Source organism: Panulirus ornatus, chromosome 12 (assembly GCF_036320965.1).
Source record: "Panulirus ornatus isolate Po-2019 chromosome 12, ASM3632096v1, whole genome shotgun sequence".
NCBI classification, from domain to species: domain Eukaryota; kingdom Metazoa; phylum Arthropoda; class Malacostraca; order Decapoda; family Palinuridae; genus Panulirus; species Panulirus ornatus.
Window position 1 is genome coordinate 29,923,244 of NC_092235.1, and position 26,150 is coordinate 29,949,393.

The 26,150-nt window shown below is 43.5% G+C and overlaps 1 protein-coding gene across 5 annotated transcripts in view; it reads right to left on the reverse strand.

Annotated features, from left to right (window-relative positions):
- The window catches only part of LOC139751988 (uncharacterized), a 381,942-nt gene that overhangs the window by 262,659 nt on the left and 93,133 nt on the right, over positions 1 to 26,150 (reverse strand). For all 5 annotated transcript variants that reach the window (XM_071667739.1, XM_071667742.1, XM_071667740.1 and 2 more), the window contains exons 6-7: positions 15,177 to 15,630; positions 1,591 to 4,451 (exon numbers count right to left, since the gene is read on the reverse strand). In XM_071667739.1, coding sequence (XP_071523840.1) covers positions 1,591 to 4,451; positions 15,177 to 15,630 — 3,315 coding nt within the window. The remainder of the gene's footprint in view (positions 1 to 1,590; positions 4,452 to 15,176; positions 15,631 to 26,150) is intronic.

Sequence of the window (26,150 nt, forward strand, 5' to 3'; positions counted from 1 at the left end):
GGTAACACCAGCACCCTTTCAAAAAGAGTTGTGTAATTATGAATTAATAAAATTCCCCCTTTTTCCCTGCCATTCTTAACTATAATACATTTTTTCCAGATGCTATACACATCCCCCTTTTTCCCTGCCATTCTTAACTATAATACATTTCTTCCAGATGCTATACACATCATGTATTTTTGAAGGCTTTCTACCTAGCACCCACACACCTACCCTCACTATGGCAAATATTCTCAACTTCTCAATACTTTATCAATACATCCAAGTATATTCATTATGTACTGATTTCAACTATCTACCTAAATCCTGTTCTACCTTCTGCATATCATTCTTTTCCTTAAAGCATTTTATCTTTATCTGCTGCTATCTTATCTTCTCAAAACCACCTGAATTTATCAATCCTTCCTTACCACAGCAATATTACTTGATAAACTTTGTTTTACTGGGACTGCTGCACATTTCTATGTAACTGCCTTTTTCACTTCATTCAACCATGCTGTTCCCTTACTCCTTATAGCTTTAGTAATATCCTCTGCATAAAATTCTAAATCAATTACTAAGGGAACCAAACTGCACTTAAATTCTTTGCAAACATAAGAGCACACTAGAAATAAAATCCTAATGGAGTTAATAGTGATTGAATAGGTACTAACACCTGTACCTCCTAACAGAGAGCTTTGCAATCTTATGAACAAATGTCAATAAGGAAACCATTATCTCTATTGGAAACTCTAACGCATTCAACTTGTCAGCCATTCCTTTTTTCAAAGACATTTCAAAGACAGACAAAAAGAAAAGTAACCAAAAGTGCACAAATTCAATCAGTACTTTCATTCTGACGATCTACATCTGACATACCCTACATTTCATCATAATTATTAGTTTACTTATCCTTATCAATAATATTGTAATCATCACTATAATATAGTTGTTGAGGTCAGACACTCTCTTTTCCTTAAAAAATTCATGAAAGTGCCTACAAATTATTACTACTGTATGCAAGGCAAAAGTGACCCCTTCCAAAAACTACACAATGATAATCTAAAAATTGACTGGCTTGTTTCATTGACAACTGTTTACGTAAAACTGCATTTCTGCTAAACTAGATAGTACTGCATAAATTTCTAATTACTGAACATTGTGTGGTGCCCATACGAGTGGAAAATGCAACAATAAACATGTTATGAGGAAAGTTTCCGACTGCACACAAAAGCAATGACTGCCGTTGCTATGATGATTGCTATATCAAAAATATTATCATAATATCAAGCAAAATATTTTGTGGAAACATGTAGTAGTACTGCATCCAAAACTGATCAATGTTTCTATCATAATAATCATCTGATTACTAGTATCAAGTTGTTACTATTACCTTATCAATCTAACTACCTATCATTTATTACCTTTAAACAACATTCCCATTCACATGGGGTGAATCATGTGCAGACAGCCTCATATTTCATTCATATGCATCCTCAACTTATCATCATTATTACTACTCCATAAACAAACAACATGATAGAGTATAACTCAAGTTTCTATGTAGCATCCAAGCCTCTATGCCTGACACCAACTGCAATGTCAGCCAACCTGTCATCACTGTCTCTCCAATCCATGTCCTCTTCCTGTCCCTCGTGTTCTTTGTTCTTGTCTTCTTGCAAATCTCCTGGTCTCCTCTCACAAGAGCCATCACGCCCACCTCGCCCTCTGCCTGCTTGATCGTTTCCACCTCGACCTCTGGTAGCCTGGTCACTTCCACCCCGACCCTTGTTGGCTTGATCACTTCCACCTCGACCTCTGCCAGACTGATCACTTCCACCTCGACCTCTGCCAGCTTGATCACTGCTGCCTCTACCTCTGCCAGACTGATCATTTCCACCTGGACCGAGCTCACTGTCATTTCCGCTAGAGTCTTCCTCATTTTGGTCAAAGCCTCCTCGACCTCTCCCACAAGAGTCAAAGCCCCCTCGACCTCGCACACTTGTATCAAAACTTCCTCGACCCCGCCCACTTAGGTCAAAACCTCGGCCCCGACCACCTGGCTCAAAACCTCCACGACCCCTCCCACTTGGATCAGATGCTCCTCGACCCCACCCACCTTTGTCAAACCCTCCAGGAAATCTGTCATCTTGATCCTGAGCACCTTTTTCCCAATCCTTTCCACTCTGATTAAATCTTTCTTGACTAGGCCCCTGATTTTCAAATACACCTCGTCCTCGACCTCCTTGGCCAAAACCTCCAGCATCAAAATTTCCTTGATCAAACATTCCCCTAATCTGTCTATCAATCAAACTTCCCCTGCCACTTATTCCACGATTTCTCTCATCCTGGTCAAATCCACCTCGTGCACGATCATCTGCATCAAACAATCTTTGCTCATCTGGGTCTTTTTTATCTTGTCCTTCTGGACCTAGTCCTTGCTGACTCAAAGTTCGGCCCTGCCCCAGAGCATAACCTCGACCTGATGGGTCAAAGTTTCCACGACCACGGCCCATCTGATCAAAATCTCTTAACATTCCTCCTCGTCCTTGTTCACTGACAAATCCACCTCTAACTCCACCCCCTTGGTTATACACACCTTGCTCTGGTTCATTCTGAATATATGATCCTCTTCCTCTATTTCCAGGATCAAATCCGCCCCTACCTTGGTTGAAATCAAAGCCTCCTCGACTAGATGCCCCTCGACCTTGTCCTTGGTTGAAAGCCTTCCAGCCATCATCAAAGTCATTAATGAAGTCTTGTCCTTGGTTAAAACACCCTCCATCATGTCCTTGATTGAAACCACCACGACCCATTCCTTGGTTAAAACCTCCTCGGTCCTGGTTGAAGCCACCCCGGCTCTGTCCTTGATTGAAACCACCTCGGCCATCTCCTTGGTGGAAACCTCCTCTGTCTAGGTTGAAGCCACCTCGACCCTGTCCTTGACTGAAACCACCTCGGCCATCTCCTTGATTGAAACCACCTCGGCCATCTCCTTGACTGAAGCCACCTCGGCCATCTCCTTGACTGAAGCCACCTCGGCCATCACCCTGATTGAAACCACCTCGGCCATCACCTTGATTGAACCCACCTCGACCGTCTCCTTGATTGAAGCCACCTCGGCCATCTCCTTGATGGAAACCACCTCGACCATCTCCTTTATGGAAACCACCACGGCTATCTCCTTGACTGAAACCTCCTCGGTCCTGGCTGAATCCACCTCGTCCCTGTCCTTGAATGAAACCACCTCGGCCATCTCCTTGGTTAAAACCTCCTCGGTCCTGGTTGAATCCACCACGGACCTGTCCTTGGTTGAAACCACCTCGGCCATCTCCTTGGTTGAATCCTCCTCGGTCCTGGTTGAAGCCACCTCGGCCCTGTCCTTGACTAAAACCACCACGACCCTCACCTTGATTAAAACCTCCCCGATCCTGGTTAAAGCCACCTCGGCCTTCGCCTTGGTTAAAACCTCCTCGCTCTTGGTTAAAACCACCTCGGCCCTGTCCTTGATTGAAGCCACCTCGGCTATCTCCTTGGCTGAAACCTCCTCGGTCTTGGTTAAAGCCACCTCGTCCCTGTCCTTGATTGAAGCCACCTCGGCTATCTCCTTGGTTGAATCCTCCTCGGTCCTGGTTGAAGCCACCTCGACCCTGTCCTTGACTGAAACTACCTCGGCCATCTCCTTGGTTGAAACCACCTCGGCCATCTCCTTGGTTGAAACCACCTCGGCCATCTCCTTGGTTGAAACCTCCACGATCCTGGTTAAAGCTGCCACGACCAAGTCCTTGATTAAAACCACCACGGCCCTCTCCTTGATTAAATCCACCTCGGCCCTGTCCTTGACTGAAACCACCTCGTCCCTCTCCTTGGTTGAAACCTCCACGGTCCTGGTTGAAGCCACCACGACCCATTCCTTGATTGAAACCACCACGGCCCTCTACTTGATTGAATCCTCCTCGGTCATGATTGAAACTACCTCGGCCCTGACCCTGGTTAAAACCTCGGTCCTGGTCAAAACCACCCGAGACCATTCCTTGGTTAAAACCTCCTCGGTCTGGAGTGAAACCACCTCTGCCCTGTCCTTGGTTAAAACTTCCTCGGTCCTGGTTGAAGCCACCTCGCCCCAATCCTTGGTTGAAACCACCTCTGTCTATTCCCTGATTGAAACCCCCCCAACCTTGCCCTTGGTTCAAACTTCCAAGACCATGCTCTTGGCCAAATCCATCCCGTCCTTGTGTTTCGCCAAATCCTCCTCGGCCTTGATCTTGTCCAAAACCTCCTCGACCTTGTTCTTGGTTAAATCCTCCTTGACCTGCCTCTTGTCCAAATCCACTTCGACCTTGCTCTTGTCCAAATCCACCTCGGTCCTGACCTTGATTAAAACCTTGTCCTTTTGTTTGATCAAAACCTTGCTGACCCTGGCCAAATCCAATATTACCAAGGTTGGGACCACCACCACTTCGTCCTCTATCCTGAAGGTGGAAATTGAGAGTTAGTTTAACAATAAAAACAAAAAATATATGAACAGGGAAAAGCTGGAGAAAAGAATATGGTATAGAGTACTTAACAACAATTAGACAAGTACCATATCATTTGTAGAGAATACATAGATATGGGACAACCTTTAGGACATTACTTGAATGCAGAGGGAAAATGTGTGAAGAGAAATGGAAATACAAAAGGACCAGCAGCAATGAGGAAGAGAATAATGAAAAGACCATTTAAGGTCAGGTGGTTCTTTTTTCATAAGTAACAACACAAAACTGGGTCAACAAGCCATTTTGAAAGGATCACAGTGACTGTCTGAACTTTCCTTCAGAGTCCACGTCACGCTCACATTCAAATCATGCCTCCCCTCCTTCAGTCTATTCAGTTCGTAAGAAATGGTATTCTAAACTTATAATATAATATAATTAAATATAATATAATATAATTAAATCCCCTATCCCAGGGGATAGGAGATAAGAATACTTCCCAAGTGTTCCTTGCATGTTGTAAATGGCAACTAAGAGGGGTGGGGGCAGAGTGCTGGAAAACCTCCCCTTCTTGTATATCAATTTCTTAAAGCTGGAGCAGAAGGAGCTAAATGAGGAGTGTTTATCCGCCTTGATGGTTCAGGCTAGGGTGTCTGAATGTATCTGGATTGACCAAGTCGGGAAGGAGATAGACAGATAGTATGTTCAAGGAAAGGGATGTCGACATTTTACTCTGACTAAAACAAAGCTCAAGGGTAAGGGAGATGAAAGGTCTGGTAATATCTTATGAGTAAAGTCAGATGTTGGTGTGTGGATGAGATCTAATGAAGGGGTAGCACTTATGCTGAGGGAGGAATTGTGGGAATATGTGATAGATTGTGAAGAAGTGAGCCCTAGGCTGATATGAGTACAATATTAAAGTGAACCATGAGAGGTGGGTGATTCTTAGTGCTTATGCATCTGGCTACAAGAAGAATAACAAAGAGAGGTGAGTTTTTCTGGGCATACAAGTGTGTCAACAGTTTTCATATGTGAGACTGGGTATAAGTGATGGGTGATAACAATGCTAAGGTGGATAACATGGAAACTGATGGCAAATTGGGAACATGAGTATTAAGAAAGGTGAATGGCAATGGAAAACAACTTGAAGACACATGTACTGAAAATGGAGTGAAGACTGGGAATACCTAATTCAAAAAGAGGGACATACATAAGCATATGTGGGGTACAAAAGATAGTAAGTGGGCATAACTGGATTATGTTGTTGGTGACAGGTGTGCAAAAGAAAGTCTTGGATATGAATGTGCTGTAAGGGGCAGATGGGAGATGTCTGACCATTATCTAGTGTAGCTAAAGGTGAAGATTTGTAAAGGCTTTAGCCCAATAAAAAAAAAAAAGGAAAATATATGGATTAGAAGAGGGTGGTGAAAGTGAGCTGATAAAGTGGTTAGTGTTGCAAAGACACACCAAGAAAGTTTGAATGTAGAATGGCAAGAGGTGAAAGTAAACAAAGCTAGAAGAGTAGCTCAAGAATGGGAGGTATTTAGGGAAACAGTGCTGGAATAACAATGGGATAAAAGAATCAAATTACTGGAAATGGCTGAAATCTCTGATGCTATACTCCCTGGAAAGCAGACAGAAGAGGTATATCATCATATCTACCTGGAAAATCTAAGAAGGTATGGTTCCCAACTCACATTTGGAAATAACATCCTACTGGGATGACAGGCATGGAAGATTTTGTAGAATACTATCTCTGAAATCCAAAGGCATCATACGCACAAAAGGAGAGAACACCTTAAACATTATGGGCCCAAGACTCTTCAACACTTTGCCTGCTATCATCTGAAACAGCATGGGATACACAGTACAGGAGTTTAAGAGTACACTGTACAAGTTCTTACAAAGTGTACGAAACCAACCAGGCTGTGGAGGTTACATGGGCCGGAGGGATGAGGTTTCCAATAACTTGATTGACCAATAATCCAATCCAACAGCCTGGGCCCAGCCTAAGCTGTGGAGATGAAGGCTCTCAAAGGTTTAACCAACTATTAACCACAAATTCAACATCATCAAAGCCCACGTTTCTTGCCACTTCCACAGTCTGTGCATGTTTTCTTGATACATCAGTTTGGATGCGTACAAACACACACACACATACATACACACACCATGATGGTAAAAAAGTCAGCTTTGATGAGCTTGAATACCTGGTAAATACCTAGTTAAAACTTTGGAGGTCTTCATCCCCATAACCCAGGCTGGGCCCAGTCATTGGATCAAAATCCCAGCATCCATCAACAAACTATGGGCAAAGCTTCTGACACACTCTGCTCATACAAACTCTGGCGATTTCCTTCCAGACCTCACCAATGATCATAATGACATCCTTGTTGGTGAAGGACTTCCAGAATTCCTTCACACTCAACTGGTCATTCTCTGGAGCCTTCATGAACTTTGCATATGTTCTCCATAAACAGAAGATACTGAAAGTAAATATCACCCCCTGGTCCACTGGCTGGATAAACATTAGAGTTGCAGTGTTGAGTGGAGGAATGACTAGAATGATATTCTCACTAAGGTCCTGAATTGAAGGTAGATGTCCATGGGCATAACTGATGAGCAGGAAAAACTTGAAACTTATATACTTCTTTGCAAAGTTCTCCTTCATCTCAACATGTATGACTCATGGTGAGGTGCCTGAGGATTTGCAGAATGCATGTATAGTGCCATTGTACAAAGGCAAAGGGGATAAAGGTGTGTGCTCAAATTACAGAGGTATAAGTTTAGTGAGTATTCCTGGGAAATTATATGGGAGGGTATTGATTGAGAAGGTGAAAGCATGTACAGAGCATCAGATTGGGGAAGGGCAGTGTGGTTTCAGAAGTGGTAGAGGATGTGTGGATCAGGCGTTTGCTTTGAAGAATGTATGTGAGAAATACTTAGAAAAGCAAATGGATTCCTATGTAGCATTTATGGATCTGGAAGAGGTATATGATAAGAGTTGACAGAGATGCTCTGTGGAAGGTATGAAGAATATGTGGTGTGGGAGGCAAGTTGCCAAAAGCAGTGAAAGGTTTTTATTTGAGGATGTAAGGCATGTGTACGAGTAGGAAGAGAAAGTGATTGGTTCTCAGTGAATGTCTGTTTGCAGCCGGGGTGTGTGATGTCTCCATGGTTGTTCAATTTGTTTAAGGATAGGGTTGTTAGGGAGGTGAATGCAAGAGTTTCTAAAAGAAGGGCAAGAGTGCAGTCTGTTGTGGATGAGAGGGCTTGGGAAGTGAGTCACTTGTTTTGTGCTGATAATGCAGCACTGGTGGCTGATTCAGGTGAGAAACTGCAGAAGCTGGTGACTGAGTTTGGTAAAGTGTGTGAAAGAAGAAAGCTGCGAGTAAATGTGAGTAAGAGCAAGGTTATTAGGTACAATAGGGTTGAAGGACAAGTGAATTGGTAGGTAAGTTTGAATGGAGAAAAACTGGATGAAGTGAAGTGTTTTAGATATCTGGGAGTGGATTTGGCAGCGGATAGAACAGTGGAAGCAGAAGTGAGTCAAAGGGTAGGGGAGGGGTCGAAAGTTCTCGGAGCGTTGAAAAACGTGTGGAAGGCAAGAACATTATTTCAGAAAGCAAAAACGGGTATGTTTGAAGGAATAGTGGTTCCAACAATGTTATATGGTTGCGAGGTGTGGGCTATAGGATAGAGTTGTGCGGAGGAGGATGGATGTGTTGTAATGAGATGTTTGAGGACAATATGTGGTGTGAGGTGGTATGATCGAGTAAGTAATGAAAGGGCAAGAGAGATGTGTGGTAATAAAATGAGTATGGTTGAGAGAGCAGAGAGGGTGCTTTGAAAGGGTTTGGTCACATGGAGAGAATGAGTGAGGAAAGATTGACAAAGAGGATATATGTGTCAGAGGTGGAGGGAACGAGAAGTGGGAGACCAAATTGGAGGTGGAAAGATGAGTGAAAAAGATTTTGAGCGATTGGAGCCTGAACATGCAGGAGGGTGAAAGGCGTGCAAGGAATAGAGTGAAATGGAATGATATGGTATACCGGGCTTCGACGTGCTGTCAATGTATTGAACCAGGGCATGTGAAGCATCTGGGGTAAACCATGGAAAGTTCTGTGGGGCCTCGATGTGGAAAGAGAGCTGTGGTTTCGGTGCATTATACATGACAGCTAGAGACAGAGTGTGAACGAATGTGGCCTTTGATATCTTTTCCTAATGCTACCTCATGCACATGCAGGGGGAGAGGGTTTTCATTTCATGTGTGGTGGGGTGGCGACGGGAATAAATAAGGGCAGAGAGTATGAATTACGTACAAGTGTATATATGTATATGTCTGTGTGTGTACATATATGTTGAGGTGTATAGGTATGAATATGTGCGTGTGTGGATGTGTATGTATTGACATGTGTATGTGGGTGGGTTAGGCCATTCTTTCGTCTGTTTCCTTGCACTACCTCATAACACGGGAGACAACGACAAAGTATGATAAATACATATATATAAATATATATATATATATAAGAGCAAGGTTATTAGGTACAGTAGGGTTGAGGGTCAAGTCAATTGGGAGGTAAGTTTGAATGGAGAAAAACTGGAGGATGTAAAGTGTTTTAGATATCTGGGAGTGGATCTGGCAGCGGATGGAACCATGGAAGTGGAAGTGAATCATAGGGTGGGGGAGGGGGCGAAAATCCTGGGAGCCTTGAAGAATGTGTGGAAGTTGAGAACATTATCTCAGAAAGCAAAAATGGGTATGTTTGAAGGAATAGTGGTTCCAACAATGTTGTATGGTTGCGAGGCGTGGGCTATGGATAGAGTTGTGCGCAAGAGGGTGGATATGCTGGAAATGAGATGTTTGAGGACAATGTGTGGTGTGAGGTGGTTTGATCGAGTAAGTAATGTAAGGGTAAGAGAGATGTGTGGAAATAAAAAGAGCGTGGTTGAGAGAGCAGAAGAGGGTGTTTTGAAATGGTTTGGGCACATGGAGAGAATGAGTGAGGAAAGATTGACCAAGAGGATATATGTGTCGGAGGTGGAGGGAACGAGGAGAAGTGGGAGACCAAATTGGAGGTGGAAAGATGGAGTGAAAAAGATTTTGTGTGATCGGGGCCTGAACATGCAGGAGGGTGAAAGGCGGGCAAGGAATAGAGTGAATTGGAACGATGTGGTATACCAGGGTTGACGTGCTGTCAGTGGATTGAATCAGGGCATGTGAAGCGTCTGGGGTAAACCATGGAAAGTTGTGTGGGGCCTGGATGTGGAAAGGGAGCTGTGGTTTCGGGCATTATTGCGTGGCAGCTAGAGACTGAGTGTGAACGAATGGGGCCTTTGTTGTCTTTTCCTAGAGCTACCTCGCACCCATTTAGGGGGGAGGGGGAAGGTATTCCATGTGTGGCGAGGTGGCGATGGGAGTGAATGGGGGCAGACAGTGTGAATTGTGTGCATGGGTATATATGTATGTGTCTGTGTATGTATATATATGAGTACATTGAGATGTATAGGTATGTATATTTGCGTGTGTGGACGTGTGTGTGTGTATACATTGTGTATGGGGGTGGGTTGGGCCATTTCTTTCGTCTGTTTCCTTGCGCTACCTCGCAAACGCGGGAGACAGCGACAAAGCAAATAAAAAAAATAATAATAATATATATATATATATATATATATATATATATATATATATATATATATATATATATATATATATATATTTCTTTCTTTCTTTCTTTCATACTATTCGCCATTTCCCGCATTAGCGAGGTAGCGTTGAGAACAGAGGACTGGGCCCTTGAGGGAATATCCTCACCTGGGCCCCTTCTCTGTTCCCTCTTTTGGGGAAAAAAAAAAAAAAAAAAAAAAAAAGTGAGAGGGGAGGATTTCCAGCCCCCCGCTCCCTCCCCTTTTAGTCGCCTTCTACGACACGCAGGGAAATACGTGGGAAGTATTCTTTCTCCCCTATCCCCAGCGGATGGAACCATGGAAGCGGAAGTGGATCATAGGGTGGGGGAGGGGGCGAAAATTTTGGGAGCCTTGAAGAATGTGTGGAAGTCGAGAACATTATCCCGGAAAGCAAAAATGGGTATGTTTGAAGGAATAGTGGTTCCAACAATGTTGTATGGTTGCGAGGCGTGGGCTATGGATAGAGTTGTGCGCAGGAGGATGGATGTGCTGGAAATGAGATGTTTGAGGACAATGTGTGGTGTGAGGTGGTTTGATCGAGTAAGTAACGTAAGGGTAAGAGGGATGTGTGGAAATAAAAAGAGCGTGGTTGAGAGAGCAGAAGAGGGTGTTTTGAAGTGGTTTGGGCACATGGAGAGAATGAGTGAGGAAAGATTGACCAAGAGGATATATGTGTCGGAGGTGGAGGGAACGAGGAGAAGAGGGAGACCAAATTGGAGGTGGAAAGATGGAGTGAAAAGGATTTTGTGTGATCGGGGCCTGAACATGCAGGAGGGTGAAAGGAGGGCAAGGAATAGAGTGAATTGGAGCGATGTGGTATACAGGGGTTGACGTGCTGTCAGTGGATTGAATCAAGGCATGTGAAGCGTCTGGGGTAAACCATGGAAAGCTGTGTAGGTATGTATATTGCGTGTGTGGACGTGTGTATGTACATGTGTATGGGGGGGGTTGGGCCATTTCTTTCGTCTGTTTCCTTGCGCTACCTCGCAAACGCGGGAGACAGCGACAAAGTATAAAAAAAAAAAAAAAAAAAAAAAAAAATATATATATATATATATAAATTGGAGGTGGAAGGATGGAGTGAAAGAGATTTTGTGTGATCGGGGCCTGAACATGCAGGAGGGTGAAAGGAGGGCAAGGAACAGAGTGAATTGGAGCGATGTGGTATACTGGGGCTGACGTGCTGTCAGTGGATTGAATCAAGGCATGTGAAGCGTCTGGGGTAAACCATGGAAAGCTGTGTAGGTATGTATATTTGCGTGTGTGGACGTATGTATATACAAGTGTATGGGAGGGGGTTGGGCCATTTCTTTCGTCTGTTTCCTTGCGCTACCTCGCAAACGCGGGAGACAGCGACAAAGTTTAAAAAAAAAAATATATATATATATATATATTCCTATGAGTCCACAGGGAAAATGAAACACGAAAAGTTCCCAAGTGCACTTTCGTGTAATTATCACATCATCAGGGGAGACACAAGATAGGAATATAACAGTCAGTTGATATACATCGAAGAGACGAAGTTAGGACGCCATTTGGTAAACATGTGATTCAAATGTTTACCAAATGGCGTCCTAGTTTCGTCTCTTCGATGTATATCAAATGACTGTTATATTCCTCTCTTGTGTCTCCCCTGATGATATGATTATTCCCCGTGGACTCAGAGGAATATCTTGATCACACGCAAAATTGTGATCCTTTCCAACATATATATATATATATATACATTGTGGGAGGAAAGTTGTTAGAAGCAGTGAAAAGTTTTTATCGAGGATGTAAGGCATGTGTACGTGTAGGAAGAGAGGAAAGTGATTGGTTCTCAGTGAATGTAGGTTTGCGGCAGGGGTGTGTGATGTCTCCATGGTTGTTTAATTTGTTTATGGATGGGGTTGTTAGGGAGGTAAATGCAAGAGTTTTGGAAAGAGGGGCAAGTATGAAGTCAGTTGGGGATGAGAGAGCTTGGGAAGTGAGTCAGTTGTTGTTCGCTGATGATACAGCGCTGGTGGCTGATTCATGTGAGAAACTGCAGAAGCTGGTGACTGAGTTTGGTAAAGTATGTGGAAGAAGAAAGTTAAGAGTAAATGTGAATAAGAGCAAGGTTATTAGGTACAGTAGGGTTGAGGGTCAAGTCAATTGGGAGGTGAGTTTGAATGGAGAAAAACTGGAGGAAGTGAAGTGTTTTAGATATCTGAGAGTGGATCTGGCAGCGGATGGAACCATGGAACCGGAAGTGGATCATAGGGTGGGGGAGGGGGCGAAAATCCTGGGGGCCTTGAAGAATGTGTGGAAGTCGAGAACATTATCTTGGAAAGCAAAAATGGGTATGTTTGAAGGAATAGTGGTTCCAACAATGTTGTATGGTTGCGAGGCGTGGGCTATGGATAGAGTTGTGCGCAGGAGGATGGATGTGCTGGAAATGAGATGTTTAAGGACAATGTGTGGTGTGAGGTGGTTTGATCGAGTGAGTAACATAAGGGTAAGAGAGATGTGTGGAAATAGAAGGAGCGTGGTTGAGAGAGCAGAAGAGGGTGTTTTGAAGTGGTTTGGGCACATGGAGAGGATGAGTGAGGAAAGATTGACCATGAGGATATATGTGTCGGAGGTGGAGGGAACAAGGAGAAGAGGGAGACCAAATTGGAGGTGGAAAGATGGAGTGAAAAAGATTTTGTGTGATCGGGGCCTGAACATGCAGGAGGGTGAAAGGAGGGCAAGGAATAGAGTGAATTGGAGTGATGTGGTATACCGGGGTTGACGTGCTGTCAGTGGATTGAAGCAGGGCATGTGAAGCATCTGGGGTAAGCCATGGAAAGCTGTGTAGGTATGTATATTTGCGTGTGTGGACGTATGTATATACATGTGTATGGGGGGGGTTGGGCCATTTCTTTCGTCTGTTTCCTTGCGCTACCTCGCAAACACGGGAGACGGCGACAGAGTATAAAAAAAAAAAAATTTATTTATTATTCATTATACTTTGTGGTTCTAACAATGATATATGGTTGCGAGGCGTGGGCTATAGAGTTGTGCTGAAGAGGGTGGATGTGCTAGAAATGAGATGTTTGAGGACAATATGTGGTGAGGTGGTTTGATCAAGTAAAGAAAGGGTAAGAGAGATGTGTGGTGGTAAAAAGAGTGTGGTTGAGAGAGCAGACGAGGGTATTGTGAAATGGTTTGGTCACATGGAGAGAATGAGTGAGGATATATGTGTCAGAGGTGGAGGGAATGAGGAGAAGTGGGAGACCAAATTGGACGTGGAAAGATGGAGTGAAAAAGATTTTGAGTGATCGGAGCCTGAACATGCACGAGGGTGAAAGGTGTGCAAGGAATAGAGTGAACTGGAATGATGTGGTATCCCGGGGTCGATGTGCTGTCAGTGGACTGAACCAGGGTATGTGAAGCGTCTGGGGTAAACCATGGAGAGTTCTGTGGGGCCTGGATGTGGAAAGGGAGCTGTGGTTTCGGTGCATTATTACATGACAGCTAGAGACTGAGTGTGAGCGAATGTGGCCTATGTTGTCTTTTCCTAGCGCTACCTCGCGCACATGAGGTGGAGGGGCCGTTATTTCATGTGTGGCGGGGTGGCGATGGGAATGAATAAAGGCAGACAGTATGAATTATGTACATGTGTATATATGTATATGTCTGTGTGTTATATATATGTATACGTTGAGATGTATAGGTATGTATATGTGCGTGTGTGGACGTGTATGTATATACATGTGTATGTGGGTGGGTTGGGCCATCCTTTCGTCTGTTTCCTTGCGCTACCTCACTAACACGGGAGACAGCGACAGAGCAAAATGAATAAATATTTATTTATTTATTTTGCTTTGTCGCTGTCTCCCGCGTTTGCGAGGTAGCGCAAGGAAACAGACAAAAGAAATGGCACAACCCACCCCCATACACAATGCACACACACACACGCCCACACACTCAAATATACATACCTATACATCTCAATGTACACATATATATACACACACAGACACATACATATATACCCATGCACACAATTCACACTGTCTGCCCCTATTCATTCCCATCGCCACCTCGCCACACATGGAATACCATCCCCCTCCCCCTCATGTGTGCGAGGTAGCACTAGGAAAAGACAACAAAGGCCCCATTTGTTCACACTCAGTCTCCAGCAGTCACGCAATAATGCCCGAAACCACAGCTCCCTTTCCACATCCAGGCCCCACACAACTTTCCACATGCCCTGATTCAATCCACTGACAGCACGTCAACCCCGGTATACCACATCGATCCAATTCACTCTACTCCTTGCCCACCTTTCACCCTCCTGCATGTTCAGGCCCCGATCACACAAAATCTTTTTCACTCCATCTTCCCACCTCCAATTTCGTCTCCCACTTCTCCTCGTTCCCTCCACCTCTGACACATATATCCTCTTGGTCAATCTTTCCTCACTCATTCTATCCATGTGCCCAAACCATTTCAAAACACCCTCTTCTGCTCTCTCAACCACGCTCTTTTTATTTCCACACATCTCTCTTACCCTTACATTACTTACTCGATCAACCACCTCACACCACACATTGTCCTCAAACATCTCATTTCCAGCACATCCACCCTCCTGCGCACAACTCTATCCATAGCCCACGCCTCGCAATCATACAACATTGTTGGAACCACTATTCCTTCAAACATACCCATTTTTGCTTTCCGAGATAATGTTCTCGACTTCCACACATTCTTCAAGGCTCCCAGGATTTTCACCCCCTCCCCCACCCTATGATTCACTTCCGCTTCCATGGTTCCATCTGCTGCCAGATCCACTCCCAGATATCTAAAACACTTTACTTCCTCCAGTTTTTCTCCATTCAAACTTACCTCCCAATTGACTTGACCCTCAACCCTGCTGTACCTAATAACCTTGCTCTTATTCACATTTACTCTTAACTTTCTTCTTTCACACACTTTACCAAACTCAGTCACCAGCTTCTGCAGTTTCTCACATGAATCAGCCACCAGCGCTGTATCATCAGTGAACAACAATAATATATATATACCCACCTGAGACCACTGCCAGCTGTTGTTCTGCCAATTGTTGCTTTGGTTGGGGGGAGGCTTCCACGTCCAATCATTTGGCTGGATTTGGCTCATGTCCATCCAGTCATTTGGCCCCAGAGGTGGTGGCTTTTGATCTAAGCAAGGACCCTGGCCAGTAGCAGTTGTGGATGTGGTGACAGGTGTGGCAGCAGTGGACGTAGTAGCAGTGGTCGACGTGATGCTGGCAGTGGTTGAAGCATCTGACGATGCAGAGTTACTACCAGCATTTATAATACTACCAGTACTAGGTTTGTTCTCCCCTCGCTGCTGTTGCTGTGATGATGGCTGTTGCTGCTGCCACTGCTGTTGCTGTTGTTGTGGATGCTGCTGCTGCTTAAACTGCTCCAACTTCCTCTTACGAAGGTCTTCTCTTCTGGATGTTAGGTCAGATCGCCATCTTATCCAGTCCTCCTCATACCTTAAGGAAGGAAAATCAAGATATGAAATTAATGATATTTGACATATTGAGTCTTCATATTTCTGCAACCAATATACTTTAAATAATTTGTGCAATTTCACATCCTTTAGCAAAAAGTGACAACAAAATACTTTAGTCTGAGTATGTGATTATGAAGTAAAGTATATCACAAACGAGAAACCCAAAAGGAACATTAATATGTAAACATCAAAAGTGGAAGCTTATCAGGGTTGAACAACTTTTGTAATAAAAACTGGGACATGGAATTCCCGTTACATAATATGGAACAGTTTCAATAACTTCTAATTTAATAAGAGTCTGCAGTAAGCTGCCACTAGTAGATGAACAGAAAGGGCGTCTACAATGATGAGAAGTGTATGCACCACAAATCACCTGCATATTTTTCAAATTTTCATTAGACCCTTGAGGCTTAGGGATCTGAATTAATCTTGAACATGGAGGTCTAGTGCACTTGAATATTGGTAAGCTATTTATGAAATATTGTAACAAGTAAAAATGGAGAAACTTTTAAAAGGAAGTAAGAAAACACAGTGAGTAAATGTTTCAGTAAATCTTGTGACATTGCCAATGGTCAATGTGGCCAAGTGGACAGCAATTCTTGTTTCACTTTTTTTTTTTTTATTATTATTTTGCTTTGTCGCCGTCTCCCGCGTTTGCGAGGTACCACAAGGAAACAGACAAAAGAAATGGCCCAACATACCCCCATACACAATGTACACACACACACGCCCACACAGGCAAATATACATACCTATACATCTCAATGTACACATATATATACATACACAGACACATACATATATACCCATGCACACAATTCACACTGTCTGCCCCTATTCATTCCCATCGCCACCTCGCCACACATGGAATACCATCCCCCTCCCCCCTCATGTGTGCGAGGTAGCACTAGGAAAAGACAACAAAGGCCCCATTCGTTCACATTCAGTCTCCAGCTGTCACACAATAATGACCGAAACCACAGCTCCCTTTCCATATCCAGGCCCCACACAACTTTCCATGGTTTACCCCAAACGCTTCACATGCCCTGATTCAATCCACTGACAGTACGTCAACCCCGGTATACCACATCGATCCAATTCACTCTATTCCTTGCCCGCCTTTCACCCTCCTGCATGTTCAGGCCCCGATCACACAAAATCTTTTTCACTCCATCTTTCCACCTCCAATTTGGTCTCCCACTTCAACTCGCTCCCTCCACCTCTGACACATATATCCTCTTGGTCAATCTTTCCTCACTCATTCTCTCCATGTGCCCAAACCATTTCAAAACACCCTCTTCTGCTCTCTCAACCACACTCTTTTTATTTCCACACATCTCTCTTACCCTTACATTACTTACTCGATCAAACCACCTCACACCACACATTGTCCTCAAACATCTCATTTCCAGCACATCCATCCTCCTGCGCACAACTCTATCCATAGCCCACACCTCGCAACCATACAACATTGTTGGAACCACTATTCCTTCAAACATATCCATTTTTGCTTTCCGAGATAATGTTCTCGAATTCCACACATTCTTCAAGGCTCCCAGGATTTTCGCCCCCTCCCCCACCCTATGATTCACTTCCGCTTCCATGGTTCCATCCACTGCCAGATCCACTCCCAGATATCTAAAACACTTTACTTCCTCCAGTTTTTCTCCATTCAAACTTACCTCCCAATTGACTTGACCCTCAACCCTACTGTACCTAATAACCTTGCTCTTATTCACATTTACTCTTAACTTTCTTCTTTCACACACTTTACCAAACTCAGTCACCAGCTTCTGCAGTTTCTCACATGAATCAGCCACCAGCGCTGTATCATCAGCAAACAACAACTGACTCACTTCCCAAGCTCTCTCATCCACAACAGACTTCATACTTGCCCCTCTTTCCAAAACTCTTGCATTCACCTCCCTAACAACCCCATCCATAAACAAATTAAACAACCATGGAGACATCACACACCCCTGCCGCAAACCTACATTCACTGAGAACCAATCACTTTCCTCTCTTCCTACACATACACATGCCTTACATCCTCGATGATTTTTGTTTTCTATAAATACCTGTAGGATACAGATGTATGGTTTCTGTATTAGCATCATTTGGTGGTATGTGAGGTAGCCCAGCTTACTCAGTCTCAACAGGCTATACGCTTTCCTCTTAAATTTTCATTATTTTCCATTTTCTTTTTCTTTGCTTTTTTATATGATATGTTTACAATTCAAGTTTAAAGTTCGTAGTTTCCATGAAATTTGTTTTTTGGGTAATAACAAGTGAATGTAGTTTTGTGGCAGGGGTGTGTGATGTCTCCTGGTTGTTTAATTTGTTTATGGATGGGGTTGTTAGGGAGGTGAATGCAAGAGTTTTGGAAAGAGGGGCAAGTATGAAGTCTGTTGGGGATGAGAGAGCTTGGGAAGTGAGTCAGTTGTTGTTCGCTGATGATACAGCGCTGGTGGCTGATTCATGTGAGAAACTGCAGAAGCTGGTGACTGAGTTTGGTAAAGTGTGTGAAAGAAGAAAGTTAAGAGTAAATGTGAATAAGAGCAAGGTTATTAGGTACAGTAGGGTTGAGGGTCAAGTCAATTGGGAGGTGAGTTTGAATGGAGAAAAACTGGAGGAAGTGAAGTGTTTTAGATATCTGGGAGTGGATCTGGCAGCGGATGGAACCATGGAAGCGGAAGTGGATCATAGGGGGGGGGAGGGGGCGAAAATTCTGGGAGCCTTGAAGAATGTGTGGAAGTCGAGAACATTATCTCGGAAAGCAAAAATGGGTATGTTTGAAGGAATAGTGGTTCCAACAATGTTGTATGGTTGCGAGGCGTGGGCTATGGATAGAGTTGTGCGCAGGAGGATGGATGTGCTGGAAATGAGATGTTTGAGGACAATGTGTGGTGTGAGGTGGTTTGATCGAGTAAGTAACGTAAGGGTAAGAGAGATGTGTGGAAATAAAAAGAGCGTGGTTGAGAGAGCAGAAGAGGGTGTTTTGAAATGGTTCGGGCACATGGAGAGAATGAGTGAGGAAAGATTGACCAAGAGAATATATGTGTCGGAGGTGGAGGGAACGAGGAGAAGAGGGAGACCAAATTGGAGGTGGAAAGATGGAGTGAAAAAGATTTTGTGTGATCGGGGCCTGAACATGCAGGAGGGTGAAAGGAGGGCAAGGAATAGAGTGAATTGGAGCGATGTGGTATACCGGGGTTGACGTGCTGTCAGTTGATTGAATCAAGGCATGTGAAGCATCTGGGGTAAACCATGGAAAGCTGTGTAGGTATGTATATTTGCGTGTGTGGACGTATGTATATACATGTGTATGGGGGTGGGTTGGGCCATTTCTTTCGTCTGTTTCCTTGCGCTACCTCGCAAACGCAGGAGACAGCGGCAAAGCAAAAAAAAAAAAAAAAAAAAAAAAAAAAAATCATGAAACAAACAAAATAAATCAAATATAATGATTTCCTTCTAAAATCAATGAAAATAAAGGGCAACTATTTTTTCATACATGCTCACCATTTCCCACGTGAGTAAGGTAAGCTTCAAGAACAGATGACAGAGCCTTAGAGGGAAAATTCCACACCTGGTTCCTTGTTCTGTTCCTTCTTTTAGAAAGTAATACAAGAAGGGAGGATTTCAAACCATCCTCTCCCACCCTTCACAGTCAGCTTCTACAACGCTCAGGAAATACTGGAGCAATATTTTTTCTCCACTATCCCAAGGGATATATAAGCCATTTATTAGGAAATATTAATAACAAGAAAAATTCTTAAAAGTACCAACAATGACCTTCCCAAAAGCCTCCAAGAAAGGAAAATGGCAAGTAAAGAAGGAGAGACTACACAGAAGAAATCAAAATAACACCCCTAAAGACAATATAAAGGAGGGAATAGTTACAGGGAGTAAAACTGAAACAAAAAGGCTATGATATAATATACAATTCTATCCTCATAAATTTGAAAAAATGTATCTAAGAAGGAAATGATATAGGTGAGATGTTGGTCTCCAGGTTCTCCTTGTTCCCTCCACTTCTGACATATATATCTTCTTTGTAAGCCTTTCCTCATTCACTCTCTCCATGTCTTAACCATTTCAACATACCCTCTTCTGCTCTCTCATACACACTCTTTTTGTTTCCACACACCTCTCTAACCCTTTCATTTCTTACTTGATCAAACCACCTCATGCCAAATACTGTCCTCAAAACTTATATTTCCAACAGATCCATCTCCACACAACCTGACCCACAGCCCATGCCTTGCAACCACATACTATTGTTTGGACTACTATTCCTTCAAATATATCAATCTTTACTCTTTGAGATATAATTCTCTCTTTCAAAATTACTCTTTGAGATATAATTCTCTCTTTCCAAACATTCTTTATTGCTCACAGAACCTTTTCCCTCCCTGCCCCTATGACTCACTTCTGCTTCCATGGTTCCATTAGCTGTCAAGTCCATTCCCAGATATCTAAAACACTTCACTTCATCCATTTTTTCTTACACTCCAACTAACTTGTCCCTTAACCATGCTGAACCTAATTAACCTTCCTTTTATCCACATTGAGTCTTAACTTTCTCTTTTCACTCACTTCCAAACTCAGTCACCACTTCAGCAGTTTTTCAATCGAATCAACCAACAGTGCTGTATCATCGGCTAACAACAACTGACTCACTTCCCTGGCCCTCTCATCCCCAACACACTGCATACTCACCTCTCTCTCTAAGATTCTTGTATTTACCTGTATATTTAGGGAATAGGGGAGAGAGAATACTTCCCACATACTCCCCGCGTTGCAGAAGGCGACTAAATGGGGTGGGAGCAGGGGCAGGAGTGGGGGACTGGAAAGCCTCCCTTCTTGTGTTTCAATTTCTAAAAGGGAAAACAGAAGGAGTCAAGCAGGCAATGCCCATCCTCCTCAAAGGCTCAGATTGGAATGTCTGAAAGTATGTGAATGTAACCAAGATGAGAATAAAGGAGAGATAGGTAGCATGTTCCAAGAAAGAAACCTGGATGTTCTGGCTCTGAGTGAAACAAAGCTCAAGGGTAAAGGGGAAGAGTGCTTTGGAAAATATATACACACACAGATATATACATATATACACATGTACATAATTCATACTGTCTGCCCTTATTAAATTCCCATTGCCACCCCGCCACACATGAAATAACAACCCCCTCCCCCCTCATGTGTGCGAGGTAACGCTAGGAAAAGACAACAAAGGCCACATTCATTCACACTCAGTCTCTAGCTGTCATGTAATAATGCAATGAAACCAAAGCTCCCTTTCCACATCCAGGCCCCACACAACTTTCCATGGTTTACCCCAGACGCTTCATATGCCCTGATTCAATCCATTGACAGCACATCGACCCCGGTATACCACATCGTTCCAATTCACTCTATTCCTTGCACGCCTTTCACCCTCCTGCATGTTTAGGCCCCGATCACTCAAAATCTTTTTCACTCCATCTTTCCACCTCCAATTTGGTCTCCCACTTCTCATTCCCTCCACCTCTGACACATATATCCTCTTGGTCAATCTTTCCTCACTCATTCTCTCCATGTGACCAAACCATTACAAAACACCCTCTTCTGCTCTCTCAACCACACCCTTTTTATTACCACACATCTCTCTTACCCTATTATTACTTACTCGATCAAACCATCTCACACCACATACTGTCCTCAAACATCTCATTTCCAGCACATCCACCCTCCTGCGCACAACTCTATCCATAGCCCACGCCTCGCAACCATACAACATTCTTGGAACCACTATTCCTTCAAACATACCCATTTTTGCTTTCCAAGATAATGTTCTCGACTTCCACACATTCTTCAACGCTCCTAGAACTTTCGCCCCCCCCCCACCCTATGATTCACTTCCATTTCCATGGTTCCATCCGCTGCCAGATCCACTCCCAGATATCTAAAACACTTCACTTCCTCCAGTTTTTCTCCATTCAAACTTACCTCCCAACTGATTGACTTGACCCTCAACCCAACTGTACCTAATAACCTTGCTCTTATTCACATTTACTCTTAACTTTCTTCTTTCACATACTTTACCAAACTCAGTCACCAGCTTCTGCAGTTTCTCACATGAATCAGCCACCAGCGCTGTATCATCAGCGAACAACAACTGACTCACTTCCCAAGCTCTCTCATCCACAACAGACTGCATACGCCCCTCTTTCCAAAACTCTTGCATTCACTTCCCTAACAACCCCATCCATAAACAAATTAAACAACCATGGAGACATCACACACTCCTGCCACAAACCTACATTCACTAAGAACCAATCACTTTCCTCTCTTCCTACTCGTACACATGCCTTACATTCTCGATAAAAACTTTTCACTGCTTCTAAAAACTTGCCTCCCACACCATATATTCTTAATACCTTCCACAGAGCATCTCTATCAACTCTATCATATGCCTTCTCCAGATCCATAAATGCCACATACAAATCCATTTACTTTTCTAAGTATTTCTCACATACATTCTGCAAAGCAAACATCTGATCACACATCCTCTACCACTTCTGAAACCACACTGCTCTTCCCAAATATGATGCTCTGTACATGCTTTCACCCTCTCAATCAATACCGTCCTATATAATTTCCCAGGAATACTCAACAAACTTATACCTCAGTAATTTGAGCACTCACTCTTATCCCCTTTGCGTTTGTACAATGGCACCATGCAAGCATTCCGCCAATCCTCAGGCACCTCACCATGAGACATACATACATTAAATAACCTTACCAAGTTCCCATTTGCTCCCTTTTCTTATGCACTTTATTTACCTCCTTCCAAAGCATCTTTTTATTCTCCCTAAAATTTAATGATACTCTCATTTGCCCTCTTTTTCACCTCTTGCACCTTTCTCTTGACCTCCTGCCTCTTTCTTTTATGCATCTCCCACTCATTTGCAATTTTTCCCTGCAAAAATTGTTCAAATGTCTCTCTCTTCTCTTTCACTAATAATCTTACTTCTTCATCTCACCACTCACAACCCTTTCTAATCTCCCATGCTTCTCATGCCACAAGCATCTTTTGCACAAGCCATCACTGTTTCCATAAATACATCCCATTCCTCCCCCACTCCCCCCTTACATCCTTTGTTCTAACCCTTTTCCTTTCTGTACTCAGTCCCTCCTGGTACTTCCTCACATAAGTCTCCTTCCCAAAATCACTTACTCTCACCATTCTTTTCACCCCAACATTCTCTCTTCTCTCCTGAAAACCTCTACAAATCTTAACCTTTGCCTCCACAAGATAATGATCAGACATCCCTCCAGTTGCACCTCTCAGCACATTAACGTCCAAAAGTCTCTCTTTTGTGCGCCTATCAATTAACACGTAATCCAATAACGCTCTCTGGCCATCTCTCCTACTTACATACGTATACTTATGTATGTCTCTCTTTTTAAACCAGGTATTCCCAATCAGAGAGCGTTATTGGATTACGTGTTAATTGACAGGCGCGCGAAAGAGAGACTTTTGGATGTTAATGTGCTGAGAGGTGCAACTGGAGGAATGTCTGATCATTATCTTGTGGAGGCTAAGGAGAAGATTTGTATGGGTTTTCAGAAAAGAAGAGTGAATGTTGGGGTGAAGAGGGTGGTGAGAGTAAGTGAGCTTGGGAAGGAGACTTGTGTGAGGAAGTACCAGGAGAGACTGAGTACAGAATGGAAAAAGGTGAGAACAATGGAAGTAAGGGGAGTGGGGGAGGAATGGGATGTATTTAGGGAATCAGTGATGGATTGCGCAAAAGATGCTTGTGGCATGAGAAGAGTGGGAGGTGGGTTGATTAGAAAGGGTAGTGAGTGGTGGGATGAAGAAGTAAGATTATTAGTGAAAGAGAAGAGAGAGGCATTTTGGACGATTTTTGCAGGGAAAAAATGCAACTGAGTGGGAGATGTATAAAAGAAAGAGACTGGAGGTCAAGAGAAAGGTGCAAGAGGTGAAAAAGAGGGCAAATGAGAGTTGGGGTGAAAGAGTATCATTAGATTTTAGGGAGAGTAAAAAGATGTTCTGGAAGGAGGTAAATAAAGTGCATAAGACAAGGGAGCAAATGGGAACTTCAGTGAAGGGCGCAAATGGGGAGGTGATAACAAGTAGTGGTGATGTGAGAAGGAGATGGAGTGAGTATTTTGAAGGTTTGTTAAATGTGTTTGATGATAGAGTGGCAGATATAGGGTGTTTTGGTCGAGGTGGTGTGCAAAGTGAGAGGGTTAGGGAAAATGATTTGGTAAACAGAGAAGAGGTAGTAAAAGCTTTGCGGAAGATGAAAGCCGGCAAGGCAGCAGGTTTGGATGGTATTGCAGTGGAATTTATTAAAAAAGGGGGTGACTGTATTATTGACTGGTTGGTAAGGTTATTTAATGTATGTATGACTCATGGTGAGGTGCCTGAGGATTGGCGGAATGCGTGCATAGTGCCATTGTACAAAGGCAAAGGGGATAAGAGTGAGTGCTCAAATTTCAGAGGCATAAGTTTGTTGAGTATTCCTGGTAAATTATATGGGAGCGTATTGATTGAGTCAACCCCGGTATACCACATCGCTCCAATTCACTCTATTCCTTGCCCTCCTTTCACCCTCCTGCATGTTCAGCCCCGATCACACAAAATCTTTTTCACTCCATCTTTCCATCTCCAATTTGGTCTCCCTCTTCTCCTCGTTCCCTCCACCTCCGACACATATATCCTCTTGGTCAATCTTTCCTCACTCATTCTCTCCATGTGCCCAAACCACTTCAAAACATCCTCTTCTGCTCTCTCAACCACGCTCTTTTTATTTCCACACATCTCTCTTACCCTTACGTTACTCACTCGATCAAACCACCTCACACCACACACTGTCCTCAAACATCTCATTTCCAGCACATCCATCCTCCTGCGCACTACTCTATCCATAGCCCACGCCTCGCAACCATACAACATTGTTGGAGCCACTATTCCTTCAAACATACCCATTTTTGCTTTCCGAGATAATGTTCTCGACTTCCACACATTCTTCAAGCCCCCAGAATTTTCGCCCCCTCCCCCACCCTATGATCCACTTCCGCTTCCATGGTTCCATCCACTGCCAGATCCACTCCCAGATATCTAAAACACTTCACTTCCTCCAGTTTTTCTCCATTCAAACTCACCTCCCAATTGACTTGACCCTCAACCCTACTGTACCTAATAACCTTGCTCTTATTCACATTTACTCTTAACTTTCTTCTTCCACACACTTTACCAAACTCAGTCACCAGCTTCTGCAGTTTCTCACATGAATCAGCCACCAGCGCTGTATCATCAGCGAACAACAACTGACTCACTTCCCAAGCTCTCTCATCCCCAACAGACTTCATACTTGCCCCTCTTTCCAAAACTCTTGCATTTACCTCCCTAACAACCCCATCCATAAACAAATTAAACAACCATGGAGACATCACACACCCCTGCCGCAAACCTACATTCACTGAGAACCAATCACTTTCCTCTCTTCCTACACGTACACATGCCTTAAATCCTCGATAAAAACTTTTCACTGCTTCTAACAACTTTCCTCCCACACCATATATTCTTAATACCTTCCACAGAGCATCTCTATCAACTCTATCATATGCCTTCTCCAGATCCATAAATGCTACATACAAATCCATTTGCTTTTCTAAGTATTTCTCACATACATTCTTCAAAGCAAACACCTGATCCACACATCCTCTACCACTTCTGAAACCACACTGCTCTTCCCCAATCTGATGCTCTGTACATGCCTTCACCCTCTCAATCAATACCCTCCCATATAATTTACCAGGAATACTCAACAAACTTATACCTCTGTAATTTGAGCACTCACTCTTATCCCCTTTGCCTTTGTGCAATTGAAGAATGTGTGGAAGTCGAGAACATTATCTCGGAAAGCAAAAATGGGTATGTTTGAAGGAATAGTGGTTCCAACAATGTTGTATGGTTGCGAGGCATGGGCTACGGATAGAGTTGTGTGCAGGAGGATGGATATGCTGGAAATGAGATGTTTGAGGACAATGTGTGGTGTGAGGTGGTTTGATCGAGTAAGTAACGTAAGGGTAAGAGAGATGTGTGGAAATAAAAAGAGCGTGGTTGAGAGAGCAGAAGAGGGTGTTTTGAAATGGTTTGGGCACATGGAGAGAATGAGTGAGGAAAGATTGACCAAGAAGATATATGTGTCGGAGGTGGAGGGAACGAGGAGAAGAGGGAGACCAAATCGGAGGTGGAAAGATGGAGTGAAAAAGATTTTGTGTGATCGGGGCCTGAACATGCAGGAGGGTGAAAGGAGGGCAAGGAATAGAGTGAATTGGAGCGATGTGGTATACCGGGGTTGACGTGCTGTCAGTGGATTGAATCAAGGCATGTGAAGCGTCTGGGGTAAACCATGGAAAGCTGTGTAGGTATGTATATTTGCGTGTGTGGACGTATGTATATACATGTGTATGGGGGTGGGTTGGGCCATT